This window comes from Oncorhynchus kisutch, linkage group LG17, assembly GCF_002021735.2.
Source record: "Oncorhynchus kisutch isolate 150728-3 linkage group LG17, Okis_V2, whole genome shotgun sequence".
Lineage (NCBI taxonomy): Eukaryota > Metazoa > Chordata > Actinopteri > Salmoniformes > Salmonidae > Oncorhynchus > Oncorhynchus kisutch.
In genome coordinates, this window is record NC_034190.2 from 21,129,423 (window position 1) to 21,156,713 (window position 27,291).

At 44.1% G+C, this 27,291-nt stretch overlaps 4 protein-coding genes across 5 annotated transcripts; 2 read left to right on the forward strand and 2 right to left on the reverse strand.

The window, feature by feature from the left end:
• The first annotated feature begins 1,838 nt into the window (after positions 1–1,838).
• On the forward strand, positions 1,839–12,394 carry LOC109907309 (maturin, neural progenitor differentiation regulator homolog (Xenopus)). Its single transcript, XM_020505200.2, has 3 exons — positions 1,839–2,369; positions 10,644–10,766; positions 10,982–12,394. Exons 1-3 carry the CDS (start codon positions 2,202–2,204, stop codon positions 11,087–11,089), a joined length of 399 nt encoding a protein of 132 aa, XP_020360789.1. The 5' UTR covers positions 1,839–2,201; the 3' UTR covers positions 11,090–12,394.
• Positions 12,395–12,718: 324 nt separating this feature from the next.
• Positions 12,719–16,837, forward strand: LOC109907307 (E3 ubiquitin-protein ligase znrf2-like). The gene is made up of 5 exons (XM_020505199.2): positions 12,719–13,536; positions 13,755–13,887; positions 14,557–14,652; positions 14,784–14,889; positions 14,988–16,837. The coding sequence occupies exons 1-5, from the start codon at positions 13,369–13,371 to the stop codon at positions 15,043–15,045; spliced, it is 561 nt and encodes a 186-aa protein (XP_020360788.1). The 5' UTR covers positions 12,719–13,368; the 3' UTR covers positions 15,046–16,837.
• Positions 16,353–18,974, reverse strand: ggcta (gamma-glutamylcyclotransferase a). 2 transcript variants are annotated; one of them, XM_020505198.2, is made up of 4 exons: positions 18,660–18,971; positions 18,117–18,262; positions 17,869–18,001; positions 16,353–17,729 (listed from the first exon to the last, which is right to left on the reverse strand). In XM_020505198.2, exons 1-4 carry the CDS (start codon positions 18,816–18,818, stop codon positions 17,604–17,606), a joined length of 564 nt encoding a protein of 187 aa, XP_020360787.1. In that variant the 5' UTR covers positions 18,819–18,971; the 3' UTR covers positions 16,353–17,603. The 2 variants fall into 2 exon arrangements, with proteins under 2 accessions (XP_020360787.1, XP_020360786.1); XM_020505197.2 differs by having other exon boundaries at positions 16,845–17,729; positions 18,117–18,265; positions 18,660–18,974.
• A 2,361-nt stretch (positions 18,975–21,335) lies between these two features.
• LOC109907310 (small nuclear ribonucleoprotein Sm D1) lies at positions 21,336–24,948 on the reverse strand. Its single transcript, XM_020505201.2, has 4 exons — positions 24,447–24,948; positions 23,721–23,797; positions 22,457–22,648; positions 21,336–21,553 (listed from the first exon to the last, which is right to left on the reverse strand). The coding sequence occupies exons 1-4, from the start codon at positions 24,458–24,460 to the stop codon at positions 21,477–21,479; spliced, it is 360 nt and encodes a 119-aa protein (XP_020360790.1). The 5' UTR covers positions 24,461–24,948; the 3' UTR covers positions 21,336–21,476.
• Between the last annotated feature and the right edge of the window lie 2,343 nt (positions 24,949–27,291).

The window sequence follows — 27,291 nt, forward strand, 5'->3', positions numbered from 1 at the left end:
ACAGTGGCAGAATACTTGACCACTGTGACTGAACCAAACTTAAGGAAAGCTTTGACTATGTACAGACTCAGTGAGCATAGCCTTGCAACTGAAAAAGGCTGCCATAGGCAGACCTGGCTCTCAAGAGAAGACAGGCTACATGCACACTGCCCACAAAATGAGGTGGAAACTGAGCTGCACTTCCTAGCCTCCTGCCAAATGTATGTACAGACACATATTTCCCTCAGATTATACAGATCCATAAGGAATTTGAAAACAAACCCAATTTTAATAAACTCCCATATTTAATGGGTGAAATACCACAGTGTAACATCACAGCAGCAAGATTTGTGACATGTTGCCAGAAGAAAAGGGCAACCAGTGAAGAACAAACACCATTGTAAATACAACCCAAATGTATTTGTATTTATTTTCCTTTTGTACTTTAACTATTTTCACATCGTTACAACACTGTATATAGACAAAGTATGACATTTAAAATGTCTTTATTCTTTTGGAACTTCTGTGAGTGTAATATTTACTGTTAATTTGTATTGTTTATTTCAATTTTCTTTATTTTCTACTTCACTTGCTTTGGCAATGTTAACATATGTTTCCCATGCCAATAAAGCCCTTAAATTGAAATTGATATTGAGAGAGAGGGAGCTGTGGCGAGAGATTAGATCAAATGGGAATTGGGGATAGTGTGCCCGTTTCTGACCATTAAGTTGAATGTAGAAGCAGGTGCGAGAGGATAAAATAGAGCACAGAGAAGGTGAAAGGACTGCACTCACTGTATTGTCATAGTCATACTGACGTGTTGTGTTATCATGTAGAAGTCATGAATAACCTCATACTGAATAAGAAAGGTATGTTCAGTACAAGTTCAGGGTGAACAAGTTATGTGATCAGGTTTATAAGCAGCTGTGAGAGAGAGAAGATGAGAGAGAAGAGAGAGAGGGAGAGAACTTTGTATAAAGCTCCTGCCCTCCAAACACACTCACTGGAATGGCACAGTGTGGTCAAGGGGTGGGAAGGACCGCCTCGCTCAAGTAGTACTTTACTGGGTGACTTTCACTTCTACTGGAGTCATTTTATATTAAGGTATCTTTACTTTTACTCAAGTATGACAATTGGGTACATTTTCCACCACTGGAAAATGTACCACACACACACACAAACACAAACATGAGGGATCACAATGTTCTCTCAATGTTCTGTCTACGGTGTGTATAGCATATATAGAGTATAGGTTTCAGGCTGCCATGTCTATGTGATCATGGCAGCCAATGGTTCATTTCACCAAGAGGGACAATCTAGATAGGGTGCTGCTACCACCTAGCGGACCTCTGGACCTCCGTCAGCTAGCCTACACACGGTATAGTTTGTATTTATTGTAGCCTAGACAGTACACGCCCACATTATCTTTACTTAAGGTGTGTGAACTGAAAAGCCTGCCTCATTCATTCATGTTGGAATGAAGACAGTTGTAGAAATAAACTTCAGTATAAATCATTGGTAAATGGAGTTAGCCTAGTGTCGTTGCAATAAGTAGGCTAGGCCTAGGCTGCAGCTTTAAGCCCACGTGTGATTACGCTTACTATTATATAACATTTCTAGACAGTGCCTATATAATAAGATTAGGCATATAGGCCTACTGCTCTATGTAGAATAACATTAATTTAAATAGGGAATACATGTGAAATGACACCCTATTCCCACTTATAGTCTTGAACGTTAGTCTCTGGCTGCTTGTTGAGAACGAAACAATAATTTCGTATGGAGGCACGGAATTTATCGATGACAGCAGTGTGCCGCGTCTCAGCCTGTCGTCATCGCGTTGAATCGTTAATGGGCGTAACGTTCCACAACGCGTGCGTAACGTATGTATGCGACCCCAGAACGGACTGCTCCCTGCTGATCTCATCGGTTAATGGACTAATGAAAGGATGAGTGTTTGAGAAAACACCTTATTGTTACCGAATACCGTGAAGCCAGTGTAATGCGATAGTGAAAAGATATTGTCTCTCTCGCAACGCGCATGGCGCGTTAGGGGAAACTGCAGGCTACAGCTGTCTGTCCGGTCAGCTGTTTTTATTTACCGAGAGACAGCAGCATCAATAGGAGGGCACGAGACCACAGACTAGTCTATACCGGCGCCCCGGACCCCCACAGACCAGACCACCAGGACTAAGAGAGAGGAGGGCAGAGAGAGAGAGAGGATGGAGTTTAAGCAGCTGGTGGAGGTGGCGGAGAAATGGTGTTCGTCTGTTCCGTTCGATCTGATCTTTGCGGAGGATGATGAGAGGAGACTGGACTTCTACGCAGAACCGGGACTCTCCTTCTATGTCCTTTGTCCCGATAACATGACGGGAGGGACCGAGAATTTCGTAAGTGTGTGTTTGTTCGTGTATGCGTTTGTGTGGTTGCTGTGTTTTGGGGTTTGCTTCTCGGATCCCCCGGCGCAGTGTGTGTGTGCGCAACGGGAATGATGTCACTGCAGTTTGATTTGGTGCACCGGACTATAGCACGCCTGGCGCGCATGTTGTTTTGGCCGCATAATATGCCGCGACCTCTTTTATCTGCAAACAGTTGGGATAAACCGCATTGAGCTGCTATGGGCATGCCGCTTGTCCTGCGCATAAAGACACAGGCCTGCAATAGCAGTGCTGTTGTTGTTTTGTCCGCTGAGTGACTCTGTATGTGCATTACATATTTACATAGCAAATGTATACAACATGAGGTATTACTGCAAGTTGCCTATGGAGGGATGCACGGCCCTGAGTCCTTATTGGCCCCACAATCGCTGCGACTGCTGACATAATCTATTTACTGCCGGGCGCCGCGCCAGGAGAACTGTGGTGTCCGCGCCCTCTGGCCAGCTGATGTAGAGTGGGGACTAGAGAGCTCCTGTATGATGCAGATGTGTTTTCTCATGTAGGCCTGTTTGGTCTCTAGTCTGTTTACTGCACTAGGTCCTATCCCCACCATCTCTGCCACTTTCTCTCCCTCCTGTCTCTGCCTCTCTGATTCACTCTCTCACTATCACTCTCTCACACACACACAGACTGTTTTGTTCCTCTATCCTCCTGGGGACCTAAAATGTATTTCCATTCCAAAGCCTATTTTCCCTATCCATAAACCTAAACGTAACCCCTAACCCTAATTCTAACATTAACCCTAATTGTAACTCTAAACCTAACCCCTAAATTTTAAATATCATTTTTGGGGAAATGTCCCCACAAACGCGAATTTACCTTGTTTTACTGTCCTTGTGGGAACTTTTGGGGATTTTAGGTCCCCACAAGGATAGAAGAACCAACCCACACACAGGCACAGTGCTGGGTAGTCCCAAGGGCAGACACTGGCAGTACCAGTCTGCAGTGAAATACGGTACCTCTCTCTCTCTCTGGCTGGCAGATTAGATCCTGTTACCATGCCAATCAATACTGCTATCAGCAGGGGGAGACACACACACATAGTGAATGCACCGCTCCCTCTCGGTCACAGGGGGACACTGTTTAGAGTTGGCCAATCCCTGGAGAGCTCATGGGAGTGCCAAGGCTTTAAGTTCAGGAGGCTAACACAGTCTTGTGGCACACAGATTCAAACCCCAGTCAGTTATACCTGTGTGATTCACTCACGTCCATGCCCAGTATCTTAAGGTTCTGTGTGTGTGTGTGTGTGTGTGTGTGTGTGTGTGTGTGTGTGTGTGTGTGTGTGTGCTTAACTACAGCAGTAGTTGTTCCAGTAACACTCCTACATGATCTCCTGTCCTTGAATGTCTGTGTTATCTCGCTTTCTAATCTCTAGGTTCTACTTCTACTAGCTGTACTCTGACCTCATATATAACACAGTGTATCTACCCAACATCTACCATGTGTACAGTGGGGCAAAAAAGTATTTAGTCAGCCACCAATTGTGCAAGTTCTCCCACTTAAAAAGATGAGAGAGGCCTGTAATTGTCATCATAGGTACACTTCAACTATGACAGACAAAATGAGAAAAAGTGTAGGATTTTTAATGAATTTATTTGCAAATTATGGTGGAAAATAAGTATTTGGTCACCTACAAACAAGCAAGATTTCTGGCTCTCACAGACCTGTAACTTCTTCTTTAAGAGGCTCCTCTGTCCTCCACTCGTTACCTGTATTAATGGCACCTGTTTGAACTTGTTATCAGTATAAAAGACACCTGTCCACAACCTCAAACAGTCACACTCCACTATGGCCAAGACCAAAGAGCTGTCAAAGGACACCAGAAACAAAATTGTAGACCTGCACCAGGCTGGGAAGACTGAATCTGCAATAGGTAAGCAGCTTGGTTTGAAGAAATCAACTGTGGGAGCAATTATTAGGAAATGGAAGACATACAAGACCACTGATAATCTCCCTTGATCTGGGGCTCCACGCATGATCTCACCCCGTGGGGTCAAAATGATCACAAGAACGGTGAGCAAAAATCCCAGAACCACACGGGGGGACCTAGTGAATGACCTGCAGAGAGCTGGGACCAAAGTAACAAAGCCTACCATCAGTAGGCACACTACTACGCACACATTACGCCGCCAGGGACTCAAATCCTGCAGTGCCAGACGTCTGAAGTTTGCTAGAGAGCATTTGGATGATCCAGAAGAAGATTGGGAGAATGTCATATGGTCAGATGGAACCAAAATATAACTTTTTGGTAAAAACTCAACTCGTCGTGTTTGGAGGACAAAGAATGCTGAGTTGCATCCAAAGAACACCATACCTATTGTGAAGCATGGGGGTGGAAACATCATGCTTTGGGGCTGTTTTTCTGCAAAGGGACCAGGAAGACTGATCCGTGTAAAGGAAAGAATGAATGTGGCCATGTATCGTGATATTTTGAGTGAAAACCTCCTTCCATCAGCAAGGGCATTGAAGATGAAACGTGGCTGGGTCTTTCAGCATGACAATGATCCCGAACACACCGCCCGGGCAATGAAGGAGTGGCCTAGCCAGTCTCCAGATCTCAACCCCATAGAAAATCTTTGGAGGGAGTTGAAAGTCCGTGTTGCCCAGCAACAGCCCCAAAACATCACTGCTCTAGAGGAGATCTGCATGGAGGAATGGGCCAAAATACCAGCAACAGTGTGTGAAAACCTTGTGAAGACTTACAGAAAATGTTTGACCTCTGTCATTGCCAACAAAGGGTATATAACAAAGTATTGAGATACTTTTGTTATTGACCAAATACTTATTTTCCACCATAATTTGCAAATAAATTCATTAAAAATCCTACAATGTGATTTTCTGGATTTTTTTTCCTCATTTTGTCTGTCATAGTTGAAGTGTACCTATGATGAAAATTACAGGCCTCTCTCATCTTTTTAAGTGGAAGAACTTGCACAATTGGTGGCTGACTAAATACTTTTTTGCCCCACTGTGTATATATACACTGCTCAAAAAAATAAAGGGAACACTAAAATAACACATCCTAGATCTGAATGAATGAAATATTCTTATTAAATACTTTTTTCTTTACATAGTTGAATGTGCTGACAACAAAATCACACACAAATTATCAATGGAAATCAAATGTATCAACCCATGGGAGTCTGGATTTGGAGTCACACTCAAAATTAAAGTTGAAAACCACACTCCAGGCTGATCCAACTTTGATGTAATGTCCTTAAAACAAGTCAAAATGAGGCTCAGTAGTGTGTGTGGCCTCCACGTGCCTGTATGACCTCCCTACAACACCTGGGCATGCTCCTGATGAGGTGGCGGATGGTCTTCTGAGGGATCTCCTCCCAGACCTGGACTAAAGCATCCGCCAACTCCTGGACAGTCTGTGGTGCAACGTGGCGTTGGTGGCTGGAGCGAGACATGATGTCCCAGATGTGCTCAATTGGATTCAGGTCTGGGGAACGGGCGGGCCAGTCCATAGCATCAATGCCTTCCTCTTGCAGGAACTGCTGACACACTCCAGCCACATGAGTTCTAGCATTGTCTTGTATTAGGAGGAACCCAGGGCCAACCGCACCAGCATATGGTCTCACAAGGGGTCTGAGGATCTCGTCTCGGTACCTAATGGCAGTCAGGCTACCTCTGGCGAGCACATGGAGGGCTGTACGGCCCCCCAAAGAAATGCCACCCCACACCATGACTGACCCACCGCCAATCCGGTCATGCTGGAGGATATTGCAGGCAGCAGAACATCCTCCACGGCGTCTCCAGACTGTCACGTCTGTCACATGTGCTCAGTGTAAACCTGCTTTCATCTGTGAAGAGCACAGGGCGCCAGTGGCGAATTAGCCAATCTTGGTGTTCTCTGGCAAAACATTTCTTTTTTTTTTTATTTCACCTTTATTTAACCAGGTAGGCTAGTTGAGAACAAGTTCTCATTTGCAACTGCGACCTGGCCAAGATAAAGCATAGCAGTGTGAGCAGACAACAAAGAGTTACACATGGAGTAAACAATTAACAAGTCAATAACACAGTAGAAACCAAAGGGGGAGTCTATATACAATGTGTGCAAAAGGCATGAGGAGGTAGGCAAATAATTACAATTTTGCAGATTAACACTGGAGTGATGAATGATCAGATGGTCATGTACAGGTAGAGATATTGGTGTGCAAAAGAGCAGAAAAGTAAATAAATAAAAACAGTATGGGGATGAGGTAGGTGAAAAAGGGTGGGCTATTTACCAATAGACTATGTACAGCTGCAGCGATCGGTTAGCTGCTTAGATAGCTGATGTTTGAAGTTGGTGAGGGAGATAAAAGTCTCCAACTTCAGCGATTTTTGCAATTCGTTCCAGTCACAGGCAGCAGAGTACTGGAACGAAAGGCGGCCAAATGAGGTGTTGGCTTTAGGGATGATCAGTGAGATACACCTGCTGGAGCGCGTGCTACGGATGGGTGTTGCCATCGTGACCAGTGAGCTGAGATAAGGCGGAGCTTTACCTAGCATGGACTTGTAGATGACCTGGAGCCAGTGGGTCTGGCGACGAATATGTAGCGAGGGCCAGCCGACTAGAGCATACAAGTCGCAGTGGTGGGTGGTATAAGGTGCTTTAGTGACGAAACGGATGGCACTGTGATAGACTGCATCCAGTTTGCTGAGTAGAGTGTTGGAAGCCATTTTGTAGATGACATCGCCGAAGTCGAGGATCGGTAGGATAGTCAGTTTTACTAGGGTAAGCTTGGCGGCGTGAGTGAAGGAGGCTTTATTGCGGAATAGAAAGCTGGGACCAAAGTAACAAAGCCTACCATCAGTAGGCACACTACTACGCACACATTACGCCGCCAGGGACTCAAATCCTGCAGTGCCAGACGTCTGAAGTTTGCTAGAGAGCATTTGGATGATCCAGAAGAAGATTGGGAGAATGTCATATGGTCAGATGGAACCAAAATATAACTTTTTGGTAAAAACTCAACTCGTCGTGTTTGGAGGACAAAGAATGCTGAGTTGCATCCAAAGAACACCATACCTATTGTGAAGCATGGGGGTGGAAACATCATGCTTTGGGGCTGTTTTTCTGCAAAGGGACCAGGACGACTGATCCGTGTAAAGGAAAGAATGAATGTGGCCATGTATCGTGATATTTTGAGTGAAAACCTCCTTCCATCAGCAAGGGCATTGAAGATGAAACGTGGCTGGGTCTTTCAGCATGACAATGATCCCGAACACACCGCCCGGGCAACGAAGGAGTGGCCTAGCCAGTCTCCAGATCTCAACCCCATAGAAAATCTTTGGAGGGAGTTGAAAGTCCGTGTTGCCCAGCAACAGCCCCAAAACATCACTGCTCTAGAGGAGATCTGCATGGAGGAATGGGCCAAAATACCAGCAACAGTGTGTGAAAACCTTGTGAAGACTTACAGAAAATGTTTGACCTCTGTCATTGCCAACAAAGGGTATATAACAAAGTATTGAGATACTTTTGTTATTGACCAAATACTTATTTTCCACCATAATTTGCAAATAAATTCATTAAAAATCCTACAATGTGATTTTCTGGATTTTTTTTCCTCATTTTGTCTGTCATAGTTGAAGTGTACCTATGATGAAAATTACAGGCCTCTCTCATCTTTTTAAGTGGAAGAACTTGCACAATTGGTGGCGTGAGTGAAGGAGCAACATCATTGATATACACAGAGAAAAGAGTCGGCCCGAGAATTGAACCCTGTGGCACCCCCATAGAGACTGCCAGAGGACCAGACAGCATGCCCTCCGATTTGACGCACTGAACTCTGTCTGCAAAGTAATTGGTGAACCAGGCAAGGCAGTCATCCGAAAAACCGAGGCTCCTGAGTCTGCCGATAAGAATATGGTGATTGACAGAGTCGAAAGCCTTGGCAAGGTCGATGAAGACGGCTGCACAGTACTGTCTTTTATCGATGGCGGTTATGATATCGTTGAGTACCTTGAGTGTGGCTGAGGTGCACCCATGACCGGCTCGGAAACCAGATTGCACAGCGGAGAAGGTGCGGTGGGATTCGAGATGGTCAGTGACCTGTTTGTTGACTTGGCTTTCGAAGACCTTAGATAGGCAGGGCAGGATGGATATAGGTCTGTAACAGTTTGGGTCCAGGGTGTCTCTCCCTTTGAAGAGGGGGATGACTGCGGCAGCTTTCCAATCCTTGGGGATCTCAGACGATATGAAAGAGAGGTTGAACAGGCTGGTAATAGGGGTTGCGACAATGGTGGCAGATAGTTTCAGAAATAGAGGGTCCAGATTGTCAAGCCCAGCTGATTTGTACGGGTCCAGGTTTTGCAGCTCTTTCAGAACATCTGCTATCTGGATTTGGTTAAAGGAGAACCTGGAGAGGCTTGGGCGAGGAGCTGCGGGGGGGGCGGAGCTGTTGGCCGAGGTTGAAGTAGCCAGGCGGAAGGCATGGCCAGCCGTTGAGAAATGCTTTTTGAAGTTTTCGATAATCATGGATTTATCAGTGGTGACCGTGTTACCTAGCCTCAGTGCAGTGGGCAGCTGGGAGGAGGTGCTCTTGTTCTCCATGGACTTCACGGTGTCCCAGAACTTTTTGGAGTTGGAGCTACAGGATGCAAACTTCTGCCTGAAGAAGCTGGCCTTAGCTTTCCTGACTGACTGCGTGTATTGGTTCCGGACTTCCCTGAACAGTTGCATATCACGGGGACTATTCGATGCTATTGCAGTCCGCCACAGGATGTTTTTGTGCTGGTCGAGGGCAGTCAGGTCTGGGGTGAACCAAGGGCTGTATCTGTTCTTAGTTCTGCATTTTTTGAACGGAGCATGCTTATCTAAAATGGTGAGGAAGTTACTTTTGAAGAATGACCAGGCATCCTCAACTGACGGGATGAGGTCAATGTCCTTCCAGGATACCCGGGCCAGGTCGATTAGAAAGGCCTGCTCACAGAAGTGTTTTAGGGAGCGTTTGACAGTGATGAGGGGTGGTCGTTTGACTGCGGCTCCGTAGCGGATACAGGCAATGAGGCAGTGATCGCTGAGATCCTGGTTGAAGACAGCGGAGGTGTATTTGGAGGGCCAGTTGGTCAGGATGACGTCTATGAGGGTGCCCTTGTTTACAGAGTTAGGGTTGTACCTGGTGGGTTCCTTGATGATTTGTGTGAGATTGAGGGCATCTAGCTTAGATTGTAGGACTGGCGAGGTGTTAAGCATATCCCAGTTTAGGTCACCTAACAGAACAAACTCTGAAGCTAGATGGGGGGCGATCAATTCACAAATGGTGTCCAGGGCACAGCTGGGAGCTGAGGGGGGTCGGTAGCAGGCGGCAACCGTGAGAGACTTATTTCTGGAGAGAGTAATTTTCAAAATTAGTAGTTCGAACTGTTTGGGTATGGACCTGGAAAGTATGACATTACTTTGCAGGCTATCTCTGCAGTAAACTGCAACTCCGCAATGCCAAACGTCCTGCACGGTGTTGGGCTGCAAGCACAACCCCCACCTGTGGACGTCGGGCCCTCATACCACCCTCATGGAGTCTGCTTCTGACCGTTTGAGCAGACACATGCACATTTGTGGCCTGCTGGAGGTCATTTTGCAGGGCTCTGGCAGTGCTCCTCCTGCTCCTGCTTGCACAAAGGCGGAGGTAGCGGTCCTGCTGCTGGGTTGTTGCCCTCCTACGGCCTCCTCCACGTCTCCTGATGTACTGGCCTGTCTCCTGGTAGCGCCTCCATTCTCTGGACACTACGCTGACAGACACAGCAAACCTTCTTGCCACAGCTCGCATTGATGTGCCATCCTGGATGAGCTGCACTACCTGAGCCACTTGTGTGGGTTGTAGACTCCACACTCTCCGCCTAGAGTGAAAGCACCGCCAGCATTCAAAAGTGACCAAAAGATCAGCCAGGAAGCATAGGAACTGAGAAGTGGTCTGGTCACCACCTGCAGAACCACTCCTTTATTTGGGGTGTCTTGCTTATTGCCTATAATTTCCACCTGTTGTCTATTCCATTTGCACAACAGCATGTGAAATTTATTGTCAATCAGTGTTGCTTCCTAAGTGGACAGTTTGATTTCACAGAAGTGTGAATGACTTGGAGTTACATTGTGTTGTTTAAATGTTCCCTTTATTTTTTTGAGCAGTGTATATACACCTTTGACATTAGGACAGTATTACAGCGATAATGTGACAATGTGGCTACATGGGTTAGGTTAATAACATGTGTGTGGGGTGGTGTGTGTGTGTGTGTCTACAGCATGTATGGAGTGAGAGTGAGGACTGCCTGCCGTTCCTACAGCTAGCCCAGGACTACATCTCCTCCTGCGGGAAGAAAACACTGCTAGAGGTCTTGGACAAAGTCTTCACTTCCTTTAGACCTGTAAGTAGCCTAACGCTATTTAATAAAACAACTAGACTACTCCTAAAGAAAATAACATAACAACTGTTAAATGTCATCCTCTCCCTCATCTCGGTCTACTTCTCCTTCTCTCTCTCTCCCCTTTTCTCCCCCTCTCTCTTAATCTCTCTCCATCTCTCTCTTTCTCTCCCCCTCTCTCTCTCTTTCTTTCTCACTCTCCCTCTCTCTCTCTCTAGTTGCTGGGTCTACCAGACATAGATGATGAGACGTTTGAGCAGTACCATGCAGGCGTGGAGGAGGAACCAGAGCCGGACCACCAGCAGATGGGAGTCAGCCAGCAGTGATGCCTACAGAAGAGGTGTCCGACCGGGCCACAATAATTACCCACACCTCTGGTTTCATCCCCTGCATCAATACACAGGCCCAACGACCCTGTAGCGACTATACAAAGTCATAATGTATACTCAGATTCATAATGTACACATACACACACATACAGGACAGCCGGACAGCCAGCCTGCTGAAATGTACCATTGCGTTCTTTAACTTATCAAAAGCTTTGCTCTCCAGATATTGCACTCCTTCTCATGTCACACGCACACACACACACATGCACACACACACACACACACACACACACAGCTGTGTCATACAACATTATTATTAATGTCATTCATACAGCAGGCTACAACATTACTATAGTTTATATTACTAACCTCCACCATGCTGGTTCTAGCATGATAAGCATGACACTCTCCAACCTTGCTCAGCATATCCACCTAAAGACAAACAATCAACTAGTCTAGCAGCAACAACATACTCCCTCCCTAGCCTGGCCACCCAGACATAGCAGAGCACTGTCACTGTCAACCATGTAACACCTGACTGGAACCATCCACTGTACCACACAATGCTAGCCAAACCAGCACATTGTTGTGACCTTGTAAAAATGTTAGCGGTGAAAATAGAGGGAGGAATAGAGCAGAAATGTAATCCTATGTTAGAAACTGTCCCTTATGTACTGCTGTGAAGTTGGCCAAGAGCTGCTGTATCTATGTGTTTATTTCATTGTGTGTGTGTGTGTGTGTGTGTGTGTGTGTGTGTGTGTGTGTGTGTGTGTGTGTGTGTGTGTGTGTGTGTGTGTTTTGTGTGTGTGTGTGTGTTTTTTGTGTGTGTGTGTGCGTCACCACCATCAGTGCACTGCTACGCTTTTTTTTGTGTTTTGTGTGTGTGTGTGTGTTTTTTGTGTGTGTGTGTGCGTCACCACCATCAGTGCACTGCTACGCTTTTACTATCCCCACGGACCTGAAGGAGTAGGATGAAGTTGTGTTTAGACACTGATCCGAGGTCATTTTCCCCCGTTATTGGGATTGGGGAAAGGAAACTGTTCCTAGATCTGTGTCTACAGGCAACATCTACCTGCAGCAGCCTTCTTCCACCTTACTAAACTAGGCCTACACTTGTTACTCTCTCTGAACATGGCAACTACGATAGATGTAAGTCTCTCTCCGAATGCTTTTAAGTCTTTACTTATGAACATCATTTTTAGTTACATTATTTAACTGAATGTTTGTCATGCTAATGTGTGTTTTTATGTTCTGTCCTCCAGTGTGTGTGAAGGTATTCAATAAAACAAATGTGTGGAGGGAGCAGTGAGTCTGACTGGGTTTTTGATATGCAAATATGATGTACATATTACACATATATATATGAACTATAACAATTATATATCTGCCTGGCTTTTTATAAACATCTGCTATGTCTATAGCCTAATCTGTGTCCATGCAACTTTTGCTGTTGTTCATGGGCTTGATGTCACTTGACCCACACACACACACAGAGAAGGAGGAAGGAATTAGGGCAAACCTTTTGCATGGCCCGGTGTCCTGGTTGGGCGGAGTTTGTACATGTTAGACCATTCCATTGGTCTTTAAGCTAAATCTCCACTCATCTAGGAGACCGGGCCATTCAAAACGAAGTCGACCATTGCTTAGCTCCTGTCGACAATCGCAGTCAGCAGACGAAACTACAGCAGAGCGGATCGAGATCATAGTGACGCCGCTTTCGTTTCGACAGTCTGTAATCGAGAAATGTCGAGAAGGTGCATACATAGTCACTAAAGTGGTCGGACCTACTGTCGCGGTGTGGGACTTGTTGTGCGGCAAACCGCCATGATCTTAGCGCATAGAATATTGGAATGATGCCGCGACGCACCAATAAACTTTCATATGGAGAATGAAACGATTTGGCAGTCAATTTTGTCCGTCGAGAATCAGTCCGTTATCCCATTTGATTTTACTTTGGACTTTTCAAGACACTTTTATTTCTTTGGCTGTTTTGGCACACCTACTGGACTGGACACTGTCATGCCTCTGTCTCTCTTGTGACATCGAGTTTCGGCGTTTTTTCTAGGCTATTTATGGTTTATTTGAATAGTGACATGATATAAACACTGATATATCGATTAAACATCAATCTGAAGCTTTGCACATTGTGTAGGACCATTTTCAACACCTGTCCCTGATGGACTTCATGAGAGAAGAGAACTTTCTAGGACTGTTCTGTTTCATAGATCTTATAGGACTTGATATCTTGGGGAAGTTAGAATAGGACAGGAGCCACCATGGGTGTCAGGCAGAGTATCCCCGTGGCTGAGAGTCGAACCCGGGCGTATTCTAGCCCTGTTGAACCCTCTGGAAGCAGCACTACCCCAGGGTTCAGATACACAGCCAGTCCTGGCGGCCCCAGAATTCGCTACACCGGAGGGACCCAACCCAGCTCCTACCACCAGGTGTGTGTAATGAAAGTGGTTTGGAAACATACTTCCATGATGAGTAACTGCCTGAGACCTGAAGATTTATGTTAGCTCCCCAAGCTAATGCCAAGGCTTCAGTTCAGGATGCTAACACAGTGTTGTGGCACACAGGTTCAAACCCCGGGCAGTTATACCTGTGTGATTCACTCACGTCCATGCCCAGTATCTTGACATTCAGTGTGTCTGTCCACCAGACAGGGATGATTATACCACATGGTGGCCGGAGCAGCCGTCTGGGCCAGGGGGAGACAGATGTGGAGAGAGGAGGAGAACACCAGATGATGATTGGCTCTCTACCACTTCACCTGTCCCCTCACCTACTGGGAGGTAGGCTATAAGTGTGTACGTGTTTTTCAGGTCCTGACTGTCTACATCAAGGTTTCCCTCTGGGTGCACGTTTAGTTTTTTGCCCCAGCACTACAAAGCTGATTCAAGTAATCAAAGCTTGATGATGAGTTGATTATTTGAATCAGCTGTGTAGTGCTGGAGCAAAAACCAACATGTGCACCCAGAGGGGTTCCCGGGACCAAGTTTGGGAAACACTGGTCTACATGATATCTTATTCCACAACAAGAAAACTGTGTGTTGTTCTAAAGCCTCTCACTTGGCAGATAAGAAGAGGATATATAACAAATGTGCTTTTTCCCTGTGAAATACACATACACCCTCTTCTGTTGTGGGGCGAGAGGAGCACATTAGGCCACAGATAAGCATGTACTTCCTCCATGGCACATGTCTCACACACCTACACAAACACACAAATATAGGTTTTGTACTGGAGAGTGAGTGTCTGTCAGTCTGTAACTTATTAAACTTTTCTTAAGGAACCATGAATGTCATCGTGATCATAAATTGACCTTTGGTCATTATGCAGACATGACCACATGGTTGACCTATTTTTACACACTCACTCACTCACTGAGTTTGTGATGAGACTGAGAAAAAGGTCTGGTTGGATGGATTGTGTGCTGACATGTCCTGCTCCATTTTTCCTAGGCTTTCTCTGTCCTGTGTGCAGTACGTTTGTGGCGTCAGATGTGATGGAGATCCATCTGATCATGTGTCTCACCAAATCACGACTCCGCTACAACGGTGAGTGTGTGTGATTGTATATCTCTCTGTGTACGCCCAATAATCTTGTTAGTCTGCAGGTTCAGGATGCCTTCTGATTGGCTAGCATGGTATGTCAGGATGATGATTGATTTGTGTGTGTTGTGTCCCAGAGGATGTTCTGGTGAAAGATAGTGGGGAGTGTGCCATCTGTCTAGATGAGATGGAGCAGGGACACACCATCTCTAGACTCCCCTGTCTCTGTATATACCACAAAGGGTAACTACACACAAACACAAACCTACCTGACTACAGTAAGATGCTGTTACTTTACTCGTGTCCCCCTCGCGCTCTCTCTCTCGTTCTCTTTCTCTCAGGTGTATAGACGAGTGGTTTGAGGTGAATCGTTCGTGTCCAGAGCACCCCTTGGACTAAGGGCTCAGATTCCCACAGAATATCTACCATCTATCTACTTCATCCCCATCGTCATGACATGCTGGCCTACGAATCTACTTCATCTAGATCTGTGTCTGACCTGCTGGTCTGTGAATCTACTTTACCTATCAACGTCTGACCAGTGACACGAGCCTGTGAAGTTTAGCAGAGCTAGGAATTGCCAGGAACCTCATGATACGATATTATCACGATACTTACGTTTCTTTTTTTTATACTTTTAGTCATTTAGCACAGTGGTTCCCAGGGTGGGTGCGGGGGTCTCAGTCCAGCTTTAAACCTACTCTTGAAAGTTGTAATAGTAGAATGCACAAGGTGCAATTTAGAAATTGGGCAGTGCATCATCAGTCCTCTTGTCACGTTAGTCATTGTATACCTTAGAGAGCTGTTTATAACTTGTCAGAAATGTCCAGAAGAACTAGCCCATGTCAGCTAACAATTGTATTTGCACCATGACAAAATGTGTAGAATTGCATGAAATAAGCTTTAAACCTGCAAAATTCTCTCCACCAACAAGAGGGGTGTGAATCACCAAAAGTGATTGTGCCCATAGAAATAGACGTAGCATATGTGCGCGCAGGGGAGGCTTGGGATATTCCCCACTGCTGGAAGTGGGGCCCTGAGTGAAAAGGTTTGGGAACCCCTGATTTAGCAGACAGTCTTATCCAGAGTGACTTACAGTTACTGCATTCATCTTAAAATAGCTAGGTGGGACAATCACATATCACAGGCATAGTAAGTACCCGTGGAGGTTGGTGGGAGGAGCTATAGGAGGAGGATGGGCTCATTGTAATGGCTGAAATGGAACAGTATCAAACACGTCAAAAATATGGAAACCATATGTTTGACTCATTTCCATTCCAGCCATTACAATGAGCCCATCCACCTATAGCTCCTCCCACCAGCCTCCACCGATAAGTACATTTTCCCCAAAGTCAGAGCTAGATGGGGGTGGGGGAGGGAGTCGAGTGCAAATGTTGGTTCATAAACTACGTAGGTGCCAATACGATATGTATTGCGATTCTATATGTATTGTGATTTTAATTGCGATTTGATGTTCCAAACATATTGCTCACCATATGTCTGCTGCAGAGAGACAAGAGAGAGCATGAAAACGAGTTTTGATCATTCTGTGAAATAAGAGCTGAAAACATGTTGGCTCAGTATTTAAAAAGAAGACCGAGAACAACCTATAGGATGAAAAATACGTGAGTTCTGGTGCAGGTACAGCTGACTAGTACTAGCAATTATTATTATTTGTAAATCTTTTATTTTTTACAAATCAAAGCTTGGAGTCAAATATTGATAATATCGTCCAAAATATCACGATATGTAACTGTATACATTTTCCCCACATCACTACTGGTTTGCCTCACTCACTTGCTAAAAGACTAAACGGGATAACCTGAATATACACTTAAACGCACATTTAGAGACCATTATGGGTTATGGGTCTTCTGAGAGTGTTGGTAGACTGCTAAAAGAGCAGAGTTCTGGTGCCCGACTGCAGTCGATGACGTGGCACGCAACCATTGGTTGAAGCATGCAACGTCTGAGCAGGGTAGCACGACCATCACCTCCAGTGATCTAATCCTCTCAGATTTGAGTGAGTATTGTGGAATCTGGGATTGGGGGGGGCATACATTCATTGATTCATATTACTGTATGACAATGCTGCGGAGTGAGGGAATTTAGACAATTGTAAGCGCTGTGACTGAAACATGCTGCTAATTTTGAGTCTCAATTACACACATTTATGTCAATTATGAAATCACATCTTCTGTTGGTTCATTGCTTTATTTCTGTGGTTGTGTAAAATCTAGGTAGCATACAGCAAATCCAGCAGAAATGTTAACATTTGATTTAAAACACACCTTTAATTTACTCAAGCATCTTTGTTATATATATATATATATATATATATATATATATATATATATATATATATATATCACAAGTTTGTATTCGTTGAATTAAGTAAAAACTAAAGCACAAATAAAACTCCAGAATTTGTACTGGGACACTATGGTGATAATTCTGTATATACATCGTCATTAATGACTACAAAATTATGTTTAGTTGAAAAGACAATTGGACCAGATACAGTTTGGGGAGCAGAGATCCTTCAGACGCTTCTTAAGAAACAAAGAATAACAATTTACATTAAATCAATTGATTTCTGAAGTAACTGATTTCATTCAGTATACATCTATTAAATACATTACAACATCTCCCATTTCTCTCAAAGGCCCCATTCCATTTCAATTGAACCATTCGTCATCAAATCTCTCCAAAGCCACATCACATGCATTAGTCTTTATGGTGCCTGTCTGTGTGTTTGTCCAAAATGGCACCCTATATAGTGCACTACTTTTGACCAGAGCTCAATTGGTTGTCATTTCAGATGGATTCTGGCTACGTTTACACAGGCAGTCCAATTCTGATATTTTTTCCACTAATCACATCAGATTTTTTCAGAGCTGATCCGATTGGTCAAAACACCAAATCAAAAGACCAATTAGTGGAAAAAAATATCAGAATTACTTAATGACCTGTGAGATCTTGTCCAGGATAGAAGGGCCGCTGTAGTTGTTGGTCTGAACCTCCTCTAGTCTCCTCATGTACTGCACTGGTAGACCGTTCTGCTGGGCTCCTAAACACACCACCTACACACACCCACACACGTTATTTCCTTTCACTTGCTTGTACTGCGGGGAGGGGGGCAGGCTTGTGTGTGTATGTGTGTGTACCTGTTTGCATTGTGGTGAGGGAAAACAGGCGTGTGTGCGTCCAATGTGTGTTTACCTGTTTGTATTGTGGCGAGGGGGGACAGGCGTGGAAGCGGTTCATCTGGTACGTTCTACAGAGCAGTGCCCCGTTGTCTGTCTCCACTGTCACCTCTAAGGGGAAGTACATACCCATGTCCACCCCCTCCTGCCTACACACACAACATGGAGGGATGAGGTGAAGTACAGGATGAAGACCATAGAATGTATGTTGCCATCAGATGAGACTCACTGGTGTGTGTGTGTGTGTGAGAGAGAGTGACTCACTGGTCCAGGCTGGCTAGGTGGTCGTTGCTCATCCTCCAGACCACCCCCCACACCTCTCCCCCCTCTTTCTGCTCGATGGTTGCTACTCCTCCATGCCAACGGTTATCAATGTGCTCCCCCCACAGACCAAAGTTCAATGTGTAGTTCTGCTGGGGAGGTATAGGGTAGGGGGGGGGGGGGGGGGGGGATGAGAAAGAGAGACCCTGTTAGAATACTATGACAATGCATTTTTGGATGTGTCACATAGCCTACTCTGTAACACCTTTTCACTGTGTGGGTGAAGACAATATAGTATTCATTTTCTATTCGAGGTCATTATATTCTTTATATAGACTGGGGGGAATTAATTTACTCCATGTAATTGAACTACTCGGGACGAGAAGCCTAGGGCGTAGAATTATAGCGTCATCTTGCGGCCGGTTGGGCTATTGAACGCCATGAAAGAACGCCATGTTGCTTATCTCCTACTAGCTACACCAGAAGAGTCCGAAATATCCAAACTGAAAGTAGCTTGCCTACTGGGGGCGCTGCGAACCTGATTACCTTCAGTCGGCCGGTGCAATGAAATATAGCTGAGGGGTTCGCCAGCTGAAGTCTCTCCTTCAACAAGTTGCTTCCAAAAGCAAAATACATGAAGTGATCTGTTGTTGCTGCCATGTTTCCTAAGCAAAACCTTGCGATATGAGCCAAGTTACCAATCATACGAGAATGTCAGCCTTTGAATTATATAAAAAGATCACAGGTTAAAATAAAAGTGAAATAAATAGCGATATACTTAATCATTTACATATTAGCTACAGCCCATTATTACTCATGCAATCGGCTTTTTTCCGGGTAGTGTGTCCGGCTCATCTCATTGGCTGGAAGGGGCTCGACCTGTTAAAGACACAGTGCATGATTTTTGAATGTTCATGTGCGCTATCAAGACATTCTTAAATATAGCGTGCTTAATAGCTGAGTCTAAATCGGTTGGTTTTGAGCAGTGCAGAAAAAGACCGTCAAACGGAACAAACCAGTTTAAATGCATATATTTTTTAAATGATCACTTCGCTAGTCTTATCATATGACATCCCTTTCTAGTCTCAAGACACCATTCATATTACACCTATTTTACACCAAATATACCTGTGATTTTTCCCGAACAGTACGGTTCCACATACAGTCGATCATCATGTGACAAAGATAATCATGTTATCACTGTTGTCATTCCTGAAAACTCAGCCTGTGTTGAATTCAATCCCAAAGTGATCCTTTAACATTTTACAGCTTTTTTGTTTAAAATCATTTTCACATTTTACAATCATATTAGGCTAGTTCATATAAATACAATTCAGCTTTCACTTCATTTCATGGGTTAATTTTGATATAAAATGGTTTACAGATTTAAGTTTCCATGGAAGTTTTTGTAGGCCTGTTTTTTTAAGAGTCCAGTTTTTATAGTTCAATGTTTAATTAAAAATTGTGTTTGTGGGTACAAAAAGTTGTTTTATAGTCCTAATACATCTTGTTCATTATGTTCATTATTGTCCATCAATTCTTTAATTGATTTGACATTTTACCATGCTGGGGAATTATTCACCTGTGGTACTACTGCTGGGTTACCATTGGTGGTTATTTTGTAAATGTGTTGAACAAACAACCAGCTGTACATGTAAAGTAGCGAAAACATTTATTTATAGGGTAAAGAAATCATCAGAAAACCAATAAATCAAGACAAAGGAGATGATTGTGGACTACAGGAAAAGGAGGACCGAGCACGCCCCCATTCTCAAAGACAGGGCTGTAGTGGAGCAGGTTGAGAGCGTCAAGTTCCTTGGCATCCACATCACCAAAAAACTAACATGGTCCAAGCACACAAAGACAGTCGTGAAGAGGGCACGACCACACATTTCCCCCTCAGGAGACTGAGAAGACTTGGCATGGGTCCCTAGATCCTCAGTTATATACCTGCGCCAGAGAGCATCCTGACCGGTTTCATCACTACCTGGTATGGCAACTGCTCAGCCTCTGACCACAAGGTACTATAGAGTGTAGTGCATACAGGCCAGTACATCACTGGGGCCAAGCCTCCTGCCATCCAGGAACTCTATACCAAGCAGTGTCAGAAGAAGGCCCTAAAAATTGTCAGACTCCAGCCATCCTAGTCATACTGTTCTCTCTGCTACCGCACGGCAAGTGGTACCGGAGCACCAAGTCTAGGTCCAAGAGGCTTCTAAACAGCTTCTACCCCGAAGCCATGACTCCTGAACATCTAATCAAATGACTATTTGCATTACCCCCCTACAATGTTATCTATGCATAGTCACTTTAATAACTCTACCTACATGTACATATTACCTCGACACTGGTACTCCGTATATATATTTATTTTTTTAACCTTTATTTAACCAGGCAAGTCAGTTAAGAACACATTATTTTCAATGACGGCCTGGGAACAGTGGGTTAACTGCCTGTTCAGGGGCAGAACGACAGATTTGTACCTTGTCAGCTCGGGGGTTTGAACTCACAACCTTCCGGTTACTAGTCCAACGCTCTAACCACTAGGCTACCCTGCCACGCTATTGTTATTTTAATGCTGCGCTTTGTCATTTTTTATCTTGAAAGGTATTTTCTTAAAACTGCACTGTTGGTTAAGGGCTTGTAAGTAAGCATTTCACTGTAAGGTCTACACCCGTTGTATTTGGCACGTGACAAATACAATTTGATTTGTTCAGTTAGCTAGTTACCTAGCGATGAGCATTCAGAGTTCAGTGAGCTGGATCATGTGGCTCCAGTCAGAAAAAAATAACTGTTAATTTGGCTCTGAACCAGCTCTTCAGTCAGTAGTGCCTCATGTAAAGCCTCAAGTTGTCTGCCAGATCGTAATAGGCGTTCAAACACTAACCTTAGATGGCTTATTAAAATATATAAACATCCCCACTGCAAAAATGAATGCGGACCAGAATTAGGCTCTCTCCTCACCGTCGACTGTTCCTGCAGTGAGGAATTATCTTCAGAGAATGTAAGTACTTATCTACAGATAATCGTTATCTGGGGATCAAAAAGTAGTAGTAACAGTACGCAAATCAGGGAGTCAAATGAATGGCTCTTTCACATGTTCAACAAAGACAGCCGTTCAAAAAGAGAGCCGTTAGTTTGCAAACGACCCATCACTGCTAACTGGACCAACTACACAACAGCCAAAACAAGTATGATAATAAAGTACTCAAAACACTTCTGTTCATGTGGAACATCTTTAATATACAAAATAAGAAACAAGTTGGGCTCTGGATTCACAAATGTTTCCTCAGAAAAATGACAAAACAAAAACGTTGTTGTACAAACAATAGGATATGACTGACAGCCGCGTAGTCATGGCGATCATCTCCTGGGCCCTCCCCTGCCTCGGCCTCTCCCCCTGCCACGCCCTCTTCCTCTGCCCCTTCCACGCCCAGCCACTGGAGAGAGAAATTGAGAGAGATTAAGGAAGAGGAGATGATTAGAGATAAGTTATGCACCACAAATACTTGGACTCTCCCATCCTTGTCCTCAGGACTTGTTTGTCAAGCTCATTGTTGGGAGCCGTTTCTTACGGAACAGCGTTTGCCTAATATTAATTCGGCTGATTTCCTAGTTTTAATTTGGGTCTGATGAAGCAAATGTTCAAAGGTGAGACCTCAGTCATCAGAAGCTAGGCATTATAAATGCTATGCAACTCACCCAACCCTAACTCAGACAGAACCACTGTGGATTTATGAAACCTCTAACCAGTGTGGCTTGAAACAGTTCAACCTCCAACTTTCAATATGGCTGCTGTGGCAGGCTCAAAACACCCAGTAGCACTCCAGAAGGAAGGTCAGCCACATTACGTCACCCCACATTCTAGTATACAATTACTCTCAACCTAGTTACAACTTTACAAAACAAATAGTTCAACAGACTGCTGGTCTTTGCTCATGGTCCTGAACAGCTGTAGTGTGTTTAAGTTCCAGCTAAGCAATAGAACACCTCACTGAATTAATCAAAAAGGCGTTGGCAAGCTAACTCTACTGTGTCGTTTCTGGGCTGGCTCGAAAGCCTACACACCCTGTTGCTCTCCAGGATCAGGAGTGAACACTGATCTAGGCAGACTTAGGTTGAATGTCAAAAGTATTGCTGGCGTCCTCTCCCATTGCCTCCTCAAAACATCAAAGGGAAGAGGAGAGGATTGGAGAAGAACCTCTGATATTCTACTGATATGCTGACAAGCACCACCCCCAAGTCTATTCTTGGACTTGACCTTGGGTTTTATGTCCAGCTCCCTCCCCACCATCTCTCTATGTCCATCCCTTGCCTTCACCCCCCCATCCCTGTGTACTCACCAGCCTCTCTCTTCTTGCTCTTGACCTTGGGTTCTATGTCGACCAGCAGAGTGTCCAGCGGCAGGCTGTCCGGCAGGATGAAGTATCTGATGTTGTTCCCACGGATACTGAGGCTCTCCAGCTGGGTGGGCTCACGGTTCTTCAGAGTCATCTTTACCGCCTTCAGATGAGTGTTCATACTCACATCCACACCTGGGACACAGTTAATGACCATTGTTAATAATCAATGCAACATTGACATTATCCCACCCCTGGTTAGCCACTATTGGCTTAAAAAGCCAAACCTAACAATATCTGCCAATTAATTTCCAGCAATATTGCCCATCTGTGTGGTATGATACCAGTCTTGTGGGTTGACAGAAATAGTCTCCCCAAAACCTTCTCAATTAAATGTTAACTGCAAAATAGGCTTACCTGGCAGAAGTACATCATGAGCAAGTATATCATTTGTAGTTATTATTTGCAAACTTTGCCATGAAATGAGCAGCAGCAAAAACCTCACTAGATGGCACATTCCTCACTTGCTAGATGTGCAATAAAATACAAATGGGCCAGATGCACAATTAAAGGGGAATTACACCAAATTTAAACGTCTTAGTTTTCTTCCAGACCAAAAATAATAAACGTCTTCATGTGATTTAAGTATTGGCATAACTCAGAACATCCAATTGAATTGTTTCTCTTCAAACAATTGTAATTATGAGTGAAAACCAGGAAAAATAAGACAAGATAATTTTTGGGGGGAATCAGACTTTATAGGGCCTCCCTTAGGGTTGTTTATTAACCATTATTTTACCAGGTATATTGGCAGAAAACAGTACACTACCTCCTCTTTCACACTGGGGAACCTGAGTCGCGCAGCGGTCTAAGGGCAAAGCATCGCATTGCTAGAGGCATCACCACAAACCCAGGCTGTATCACAACTGGCCATGATCGGTCCCATAGGGCGGCTCACAATTGGCCCAGCGTCGTTCGGGTTAGGGGAGGGTTTGGCCGGGGTAGGCAATCATTGTATATAAGAATTTGTTCTTAACCAACTTGCCTAGTTAAATTCAAAAACACATTTAAAAAAGGACCTGGAGAAGAATGTGCCAATTTAATGGCTAGGGAAAAAAATTAGTAGCTCTTAACGTGCTAGAAAAGGTTGAAGATTGCAGGTTTAGACTGTACCTGATACAACACCCTATACTTGACTGTCTTTGTTTATATTTCGGCAGCATCTCAATAATCCTACTCAGACAGACAGATGGGGCAGGGTCTATACCTGTGATTGTTCCATGGACCTGGGTGCCATTCTTCAGCTCAATGGTCACAGTCTCGTGGCTGAGTTTCATCAAAAAGCTACAGGAGGAGAAGAGTCATGGATATTAGAGGCAATGTTATAATTAATGCAGTTTAGCAAGTCTGTGAATACATACTAGCTTGCTAGTCATCAAGGCCCTATAAACAATATCGACACAGACAATAGACAATGGGGCGGTAACTAGTAAGAACTACCTAGTTTGCAATGACTACAATGTCCAACACAAACGAAAATGACAAACACCAACCGGATGACTTGTCATGGAAACTGAACTTAAACAAAAACACTGTTTTTGAACCATTGGTTGTTGTGGGTAATCTGTCAGGGCCCTGCCTACACACTGCAGTGGTTAATTAACTAAAAGCAAGTTAGCATATCGGTGGCTAGCAAACAACAGTTGTGCATACAAAGTAACTAGTTAGTTCTCAGCGGCAGATACGTAAATAATCGATGTTTATGGCGTATTCCGCGGCTAGAGGTCCATTCGTTAACGTTATAGAAAGTTGGATATCTAGTCACTTCTGCACGTCGCTCATTCATTCATTCAATTCAGTTAGCTGCTTCCCGCCTCAGAATTTAGCGAACAGCTCGCACTCCAAATCTAAATCCATCCAGCGACACAAAACCCGTACTTTTCACATTTCATCCAAGCATAAGACTAAAGATAATTTTGTTGAATATTCTTACCGTACGAGTTTCATGTTGGTGATGATTTGCAGAGACAAAATCTCCACCAAAGAAAAAAAAAATTACAGCGTAGAACTGAAGGCACAGGCAGCTGTGTATAAAATACGTCGCAGGACCATCGGCGTCATAAAAACGCTCCAGAACCAGGAAATGCATAAAGTAACAGCTTCTTCTTTAATGCGGTTTAATAGCGGTTGGCATCCAATAAATGTTGCATTACCGCCACGTACTAGACTGGAGTATGACTCCCTTATAGTTGCTTGAATTTTTTTGTTTGTTAAATACCCTACCATCTAACACTAAACTCACAAAGAACAAATCATAATAATAATAATAATAATAACTAAATACCATACTCTACTATTTTAATCAATTTAGTCCTACTTTAGGCCAACAGCCTGAAAGGATGGGACACCTGCACTTAACACACCCTGTAACAATTCAACTATCAATTCTTGCACAACCAAATACCACTCTGCAGCTGCCACCACAACCTCTATTTTCTGTGACTTTACATTCCATCAGTGCAGTACAGTTGAGAACCATTGCTATAAATCCCCCTCCCCTTAACCCATATTCCTCTACTTTCTTCAATGCCTCAGCATATGACAACTTCTGCGTTACTCTAACCCTGGAAACCTCAACCTGCCTCTCTCGCACGAGACATTTCTGATTCCCAGCCCCATGGGTACCCCTACAATTAACAAATACCATTACTTTCCCCAATACTACACACTCCTTTGTCTCATGCTCTTCTGCACACCTAGGAACCTCCCTCCTACACACTGATGCCACATGCCCATAAGCTTGACACCAGTAACAACACAATGTATTTGGCACAAAAGTTCATACAGGATAACTTATATTTCCTTTTCCTTATATCACTTTTTCAGGCAAGACTCGACATCAAAACTCAAAAGAACAGACAACGACTCTTCTGTTTCACCACTTTCACCCTGTCTGCATCGCACCAAACAATGAGCAGCACAAACACTGGGAATCTCCCACTATATATATATATTAACCTTTATTTAACTAGGCAAGTCAGTTAAGAACAAATTATTATTTACAATGATGGCCTACCAAAAGGCAAAATGCCTTCTGCGGGGATAGGGGATGGGATTAAAAATAAAAATATAAGACAAAACACACATTACGACAAGAGAGACACCACAACAATACATAAAGAGAGACCTATGTCAACAACATAGCATGGCAGCAACATATGACAACACACAGTGGCAGCAGCACAACATGCTAGCAGCAAAAAACATGGTACAAACATTATTGGGCACAGACAACAACACAAAGGGCAAGAAGGTAAAGACAACAATACATCACACAAAGCAGCTGTCAGTAAGTGTCCATGATTGAGTCTTTGAATTAATAGATAAAACAGTTTGAGTGTTTTTTGCAGCTTGTTCCAGTTGCTAGCTGCAGCGAACTGAAAAGAGGAGAGCAGGTGTTGAATGTGGATGATGAGGGCTACAGTAGATATCTCCGATAGGGGGGAGTGAGGCCTAAGAGGGTTTTATAAATAAGTATCAACCAGTGTGTTTTGCGAGGGGTATACAAAGATGACCAGTTTACAGAGGAGTATAGAGTGCTGGTGATGTGTCCTATAAGGAGCATTGGTGGCAAGTCTGATAGTCGAATGGTAAAGAACATCTAGCCGCTCGAGAGCACCCTTACCTGCTGATTTATAAATTAAGTAACCATAATCTAGCATGGATAGGATGGTCATCTGAATCAGGGTTAGTTTGGCAGCTGGTGTGAAAGAGGAGCGATTATGATAGAGGAAACTAAGTCTAGATTTAACTTTAGCCTGCAGCTTTGATATGTGCTATGAGAAGGACAGTGCACCGTCTAGCCATACTCCCAAGTACTTTTATGAGGTGACTACCTCAAGCTCTAAACCCTCAAAGGCAGTAATCACACCTCTGGGGAGAGGGGCATTCTTCTTACCAAACCACATGACCTTTGTTTTGGAGAGGTTCAGAACAAGATTTAAGGGCAGAGAAAGCTTGTTGGACAGTAAGAAAGCTTTGTTGTAGAGCATTTAACACAAAATCCCGGGAGGGGCCAGCTGAGTGTAAGACTTTATCATCTGCATATAAATGGATGAGAGAGCTTCCTACTGCCTGTGCTATGTTGTTGATGTAAATTGAGAAAAGCGTGGGGCCTAGGACCGAGCCTTGGGGTACTCCCTTGGTGACAGGCAGTGTCTGAAACAGCAGATATTCTGACTTTATACACTGCACTCGTTGAGAGAAGTAGTTAGCAAACCAGGCCAAAGACCCCTCAGAGACACCAATACTCCTTAGCCGGCCCACAAGAATGGAATGATCTACCATATCAAGTCAATAGAAATAGCAGCACAACATTGCTTAGAATCAAGGGCAATGGTGACATAATTTAGGACCTTTAAGGTTGAAGTGACACATCCATCACCTAAGCGGAAACCAGATTGCATACCAGAGAGAATACTATAGACGTCAAGAAAGCCAGTCAGTTGATTATTGACAAGTTTTTCCAACACTTTTGATAAACAAGGCAAAATAGAAATTGGCCTATAACAGTTAGGATCAGCTTGATCTCCCCCTTTAAATAAAGTACACACAATGGATGCCTTCCAAGTATTGGGAACTTCCCCAGAGAGGAGAGACATGTTAAAAAGGTCAGAGATAGGCTTGGTGATGATAGGGGCTGCAACCTTAAAGAAGAAATAACCTTCTGACCCAGAAGGTTATTTGGGGTCAAGTTTAAGGAGCTCCTTTAGCACCTTGGACTCAGTGACTGCCTGCAGGGAAAAACTTTGTAGCGGGGCAAAGTAAAAAGAGGGAGG

Bases quoted from the DNA above. Each gene is read 5' to 3' on its own strand.
- LOC109907309 (XM_020505200.2), top strand. From the start codon at position 2,202: ATGGAGTTTAAGCAGCTGGTGGAGGTGGCGGAGAAATGGTGTTCGTCT. The intron at 2,370-10,643 runs GTAAGTGTGTGT...GTGTGTCTACAG, and splicing joins CGGGAGGGACCGAGAATTTC to CATGTATGGAGTGAGAGTGA. The intron at 10,767-10,981 runs GTAAGTAGCCTA...CTCTCTCTCTAG, and splicing joins TCTTCACTTCCTTTAGACCT to TTGCTGGGTCTACCAGACAT.
- LOC109907307 (XM_020505199.2), top strand. From the start codon at position 13,369: ATGGGTGTCAGGCAGAGTATCCCCGTGGCTGAGAGTCGAACCCGGGCG. The intron at 13,888-14,556 runs GTAGGCTATAAG...CATTTTTCCTAG, and splicing joins GTCCCCTCACCTACTGGGAG to GCTTTCTCTGTCCTGTGTGC. The intron at 14,653-14,783 runs GTGAGTGTGTGT...GTTGTGTCCCAG, and splicing joins ATCACGACTCCGCTACAACG to AGGATGTTCTGGTGAAAGAT.
- ggcta (XM_020505197.2), bottom strand. From the start codon at position 18,818: ATGATTGGTAACTTGGCTCATATCGCAAGGTTTTGCTTAGGAAACATG. The intron at 18,266-18,659 runs GTAATCAGGTTC...ATACCTCCCCAG, and splicing joins ATTGCACCGGCCGACTGAAG to CAGAACTACACATTGAACTT. The intron at 17,730-17,868 runs GTAAACACACAT...GGGTGTGTGTAG, and splicing joins CCTCGCCACAATACAAACAG to GTGGTGTGTTTAGGAGCCCA.
- LOC109907310 (XM_020505201.2), bottom strand. The intron at 22,649-23,720 runs GTATAGACCCTG...ACTGTGTCCCAG, and splicing joins GGTCCATGGAACAATCACAG to GTGTGGATGTGAGTATGAAC. The intron at 21,554-22,456 runs GTGAGTACACAG...TTCTCTCTCCAG, and splicing joins GAGCAAGAAGAGAGAGGCTG to TGGCTGGGCGTGGAAGGGGC.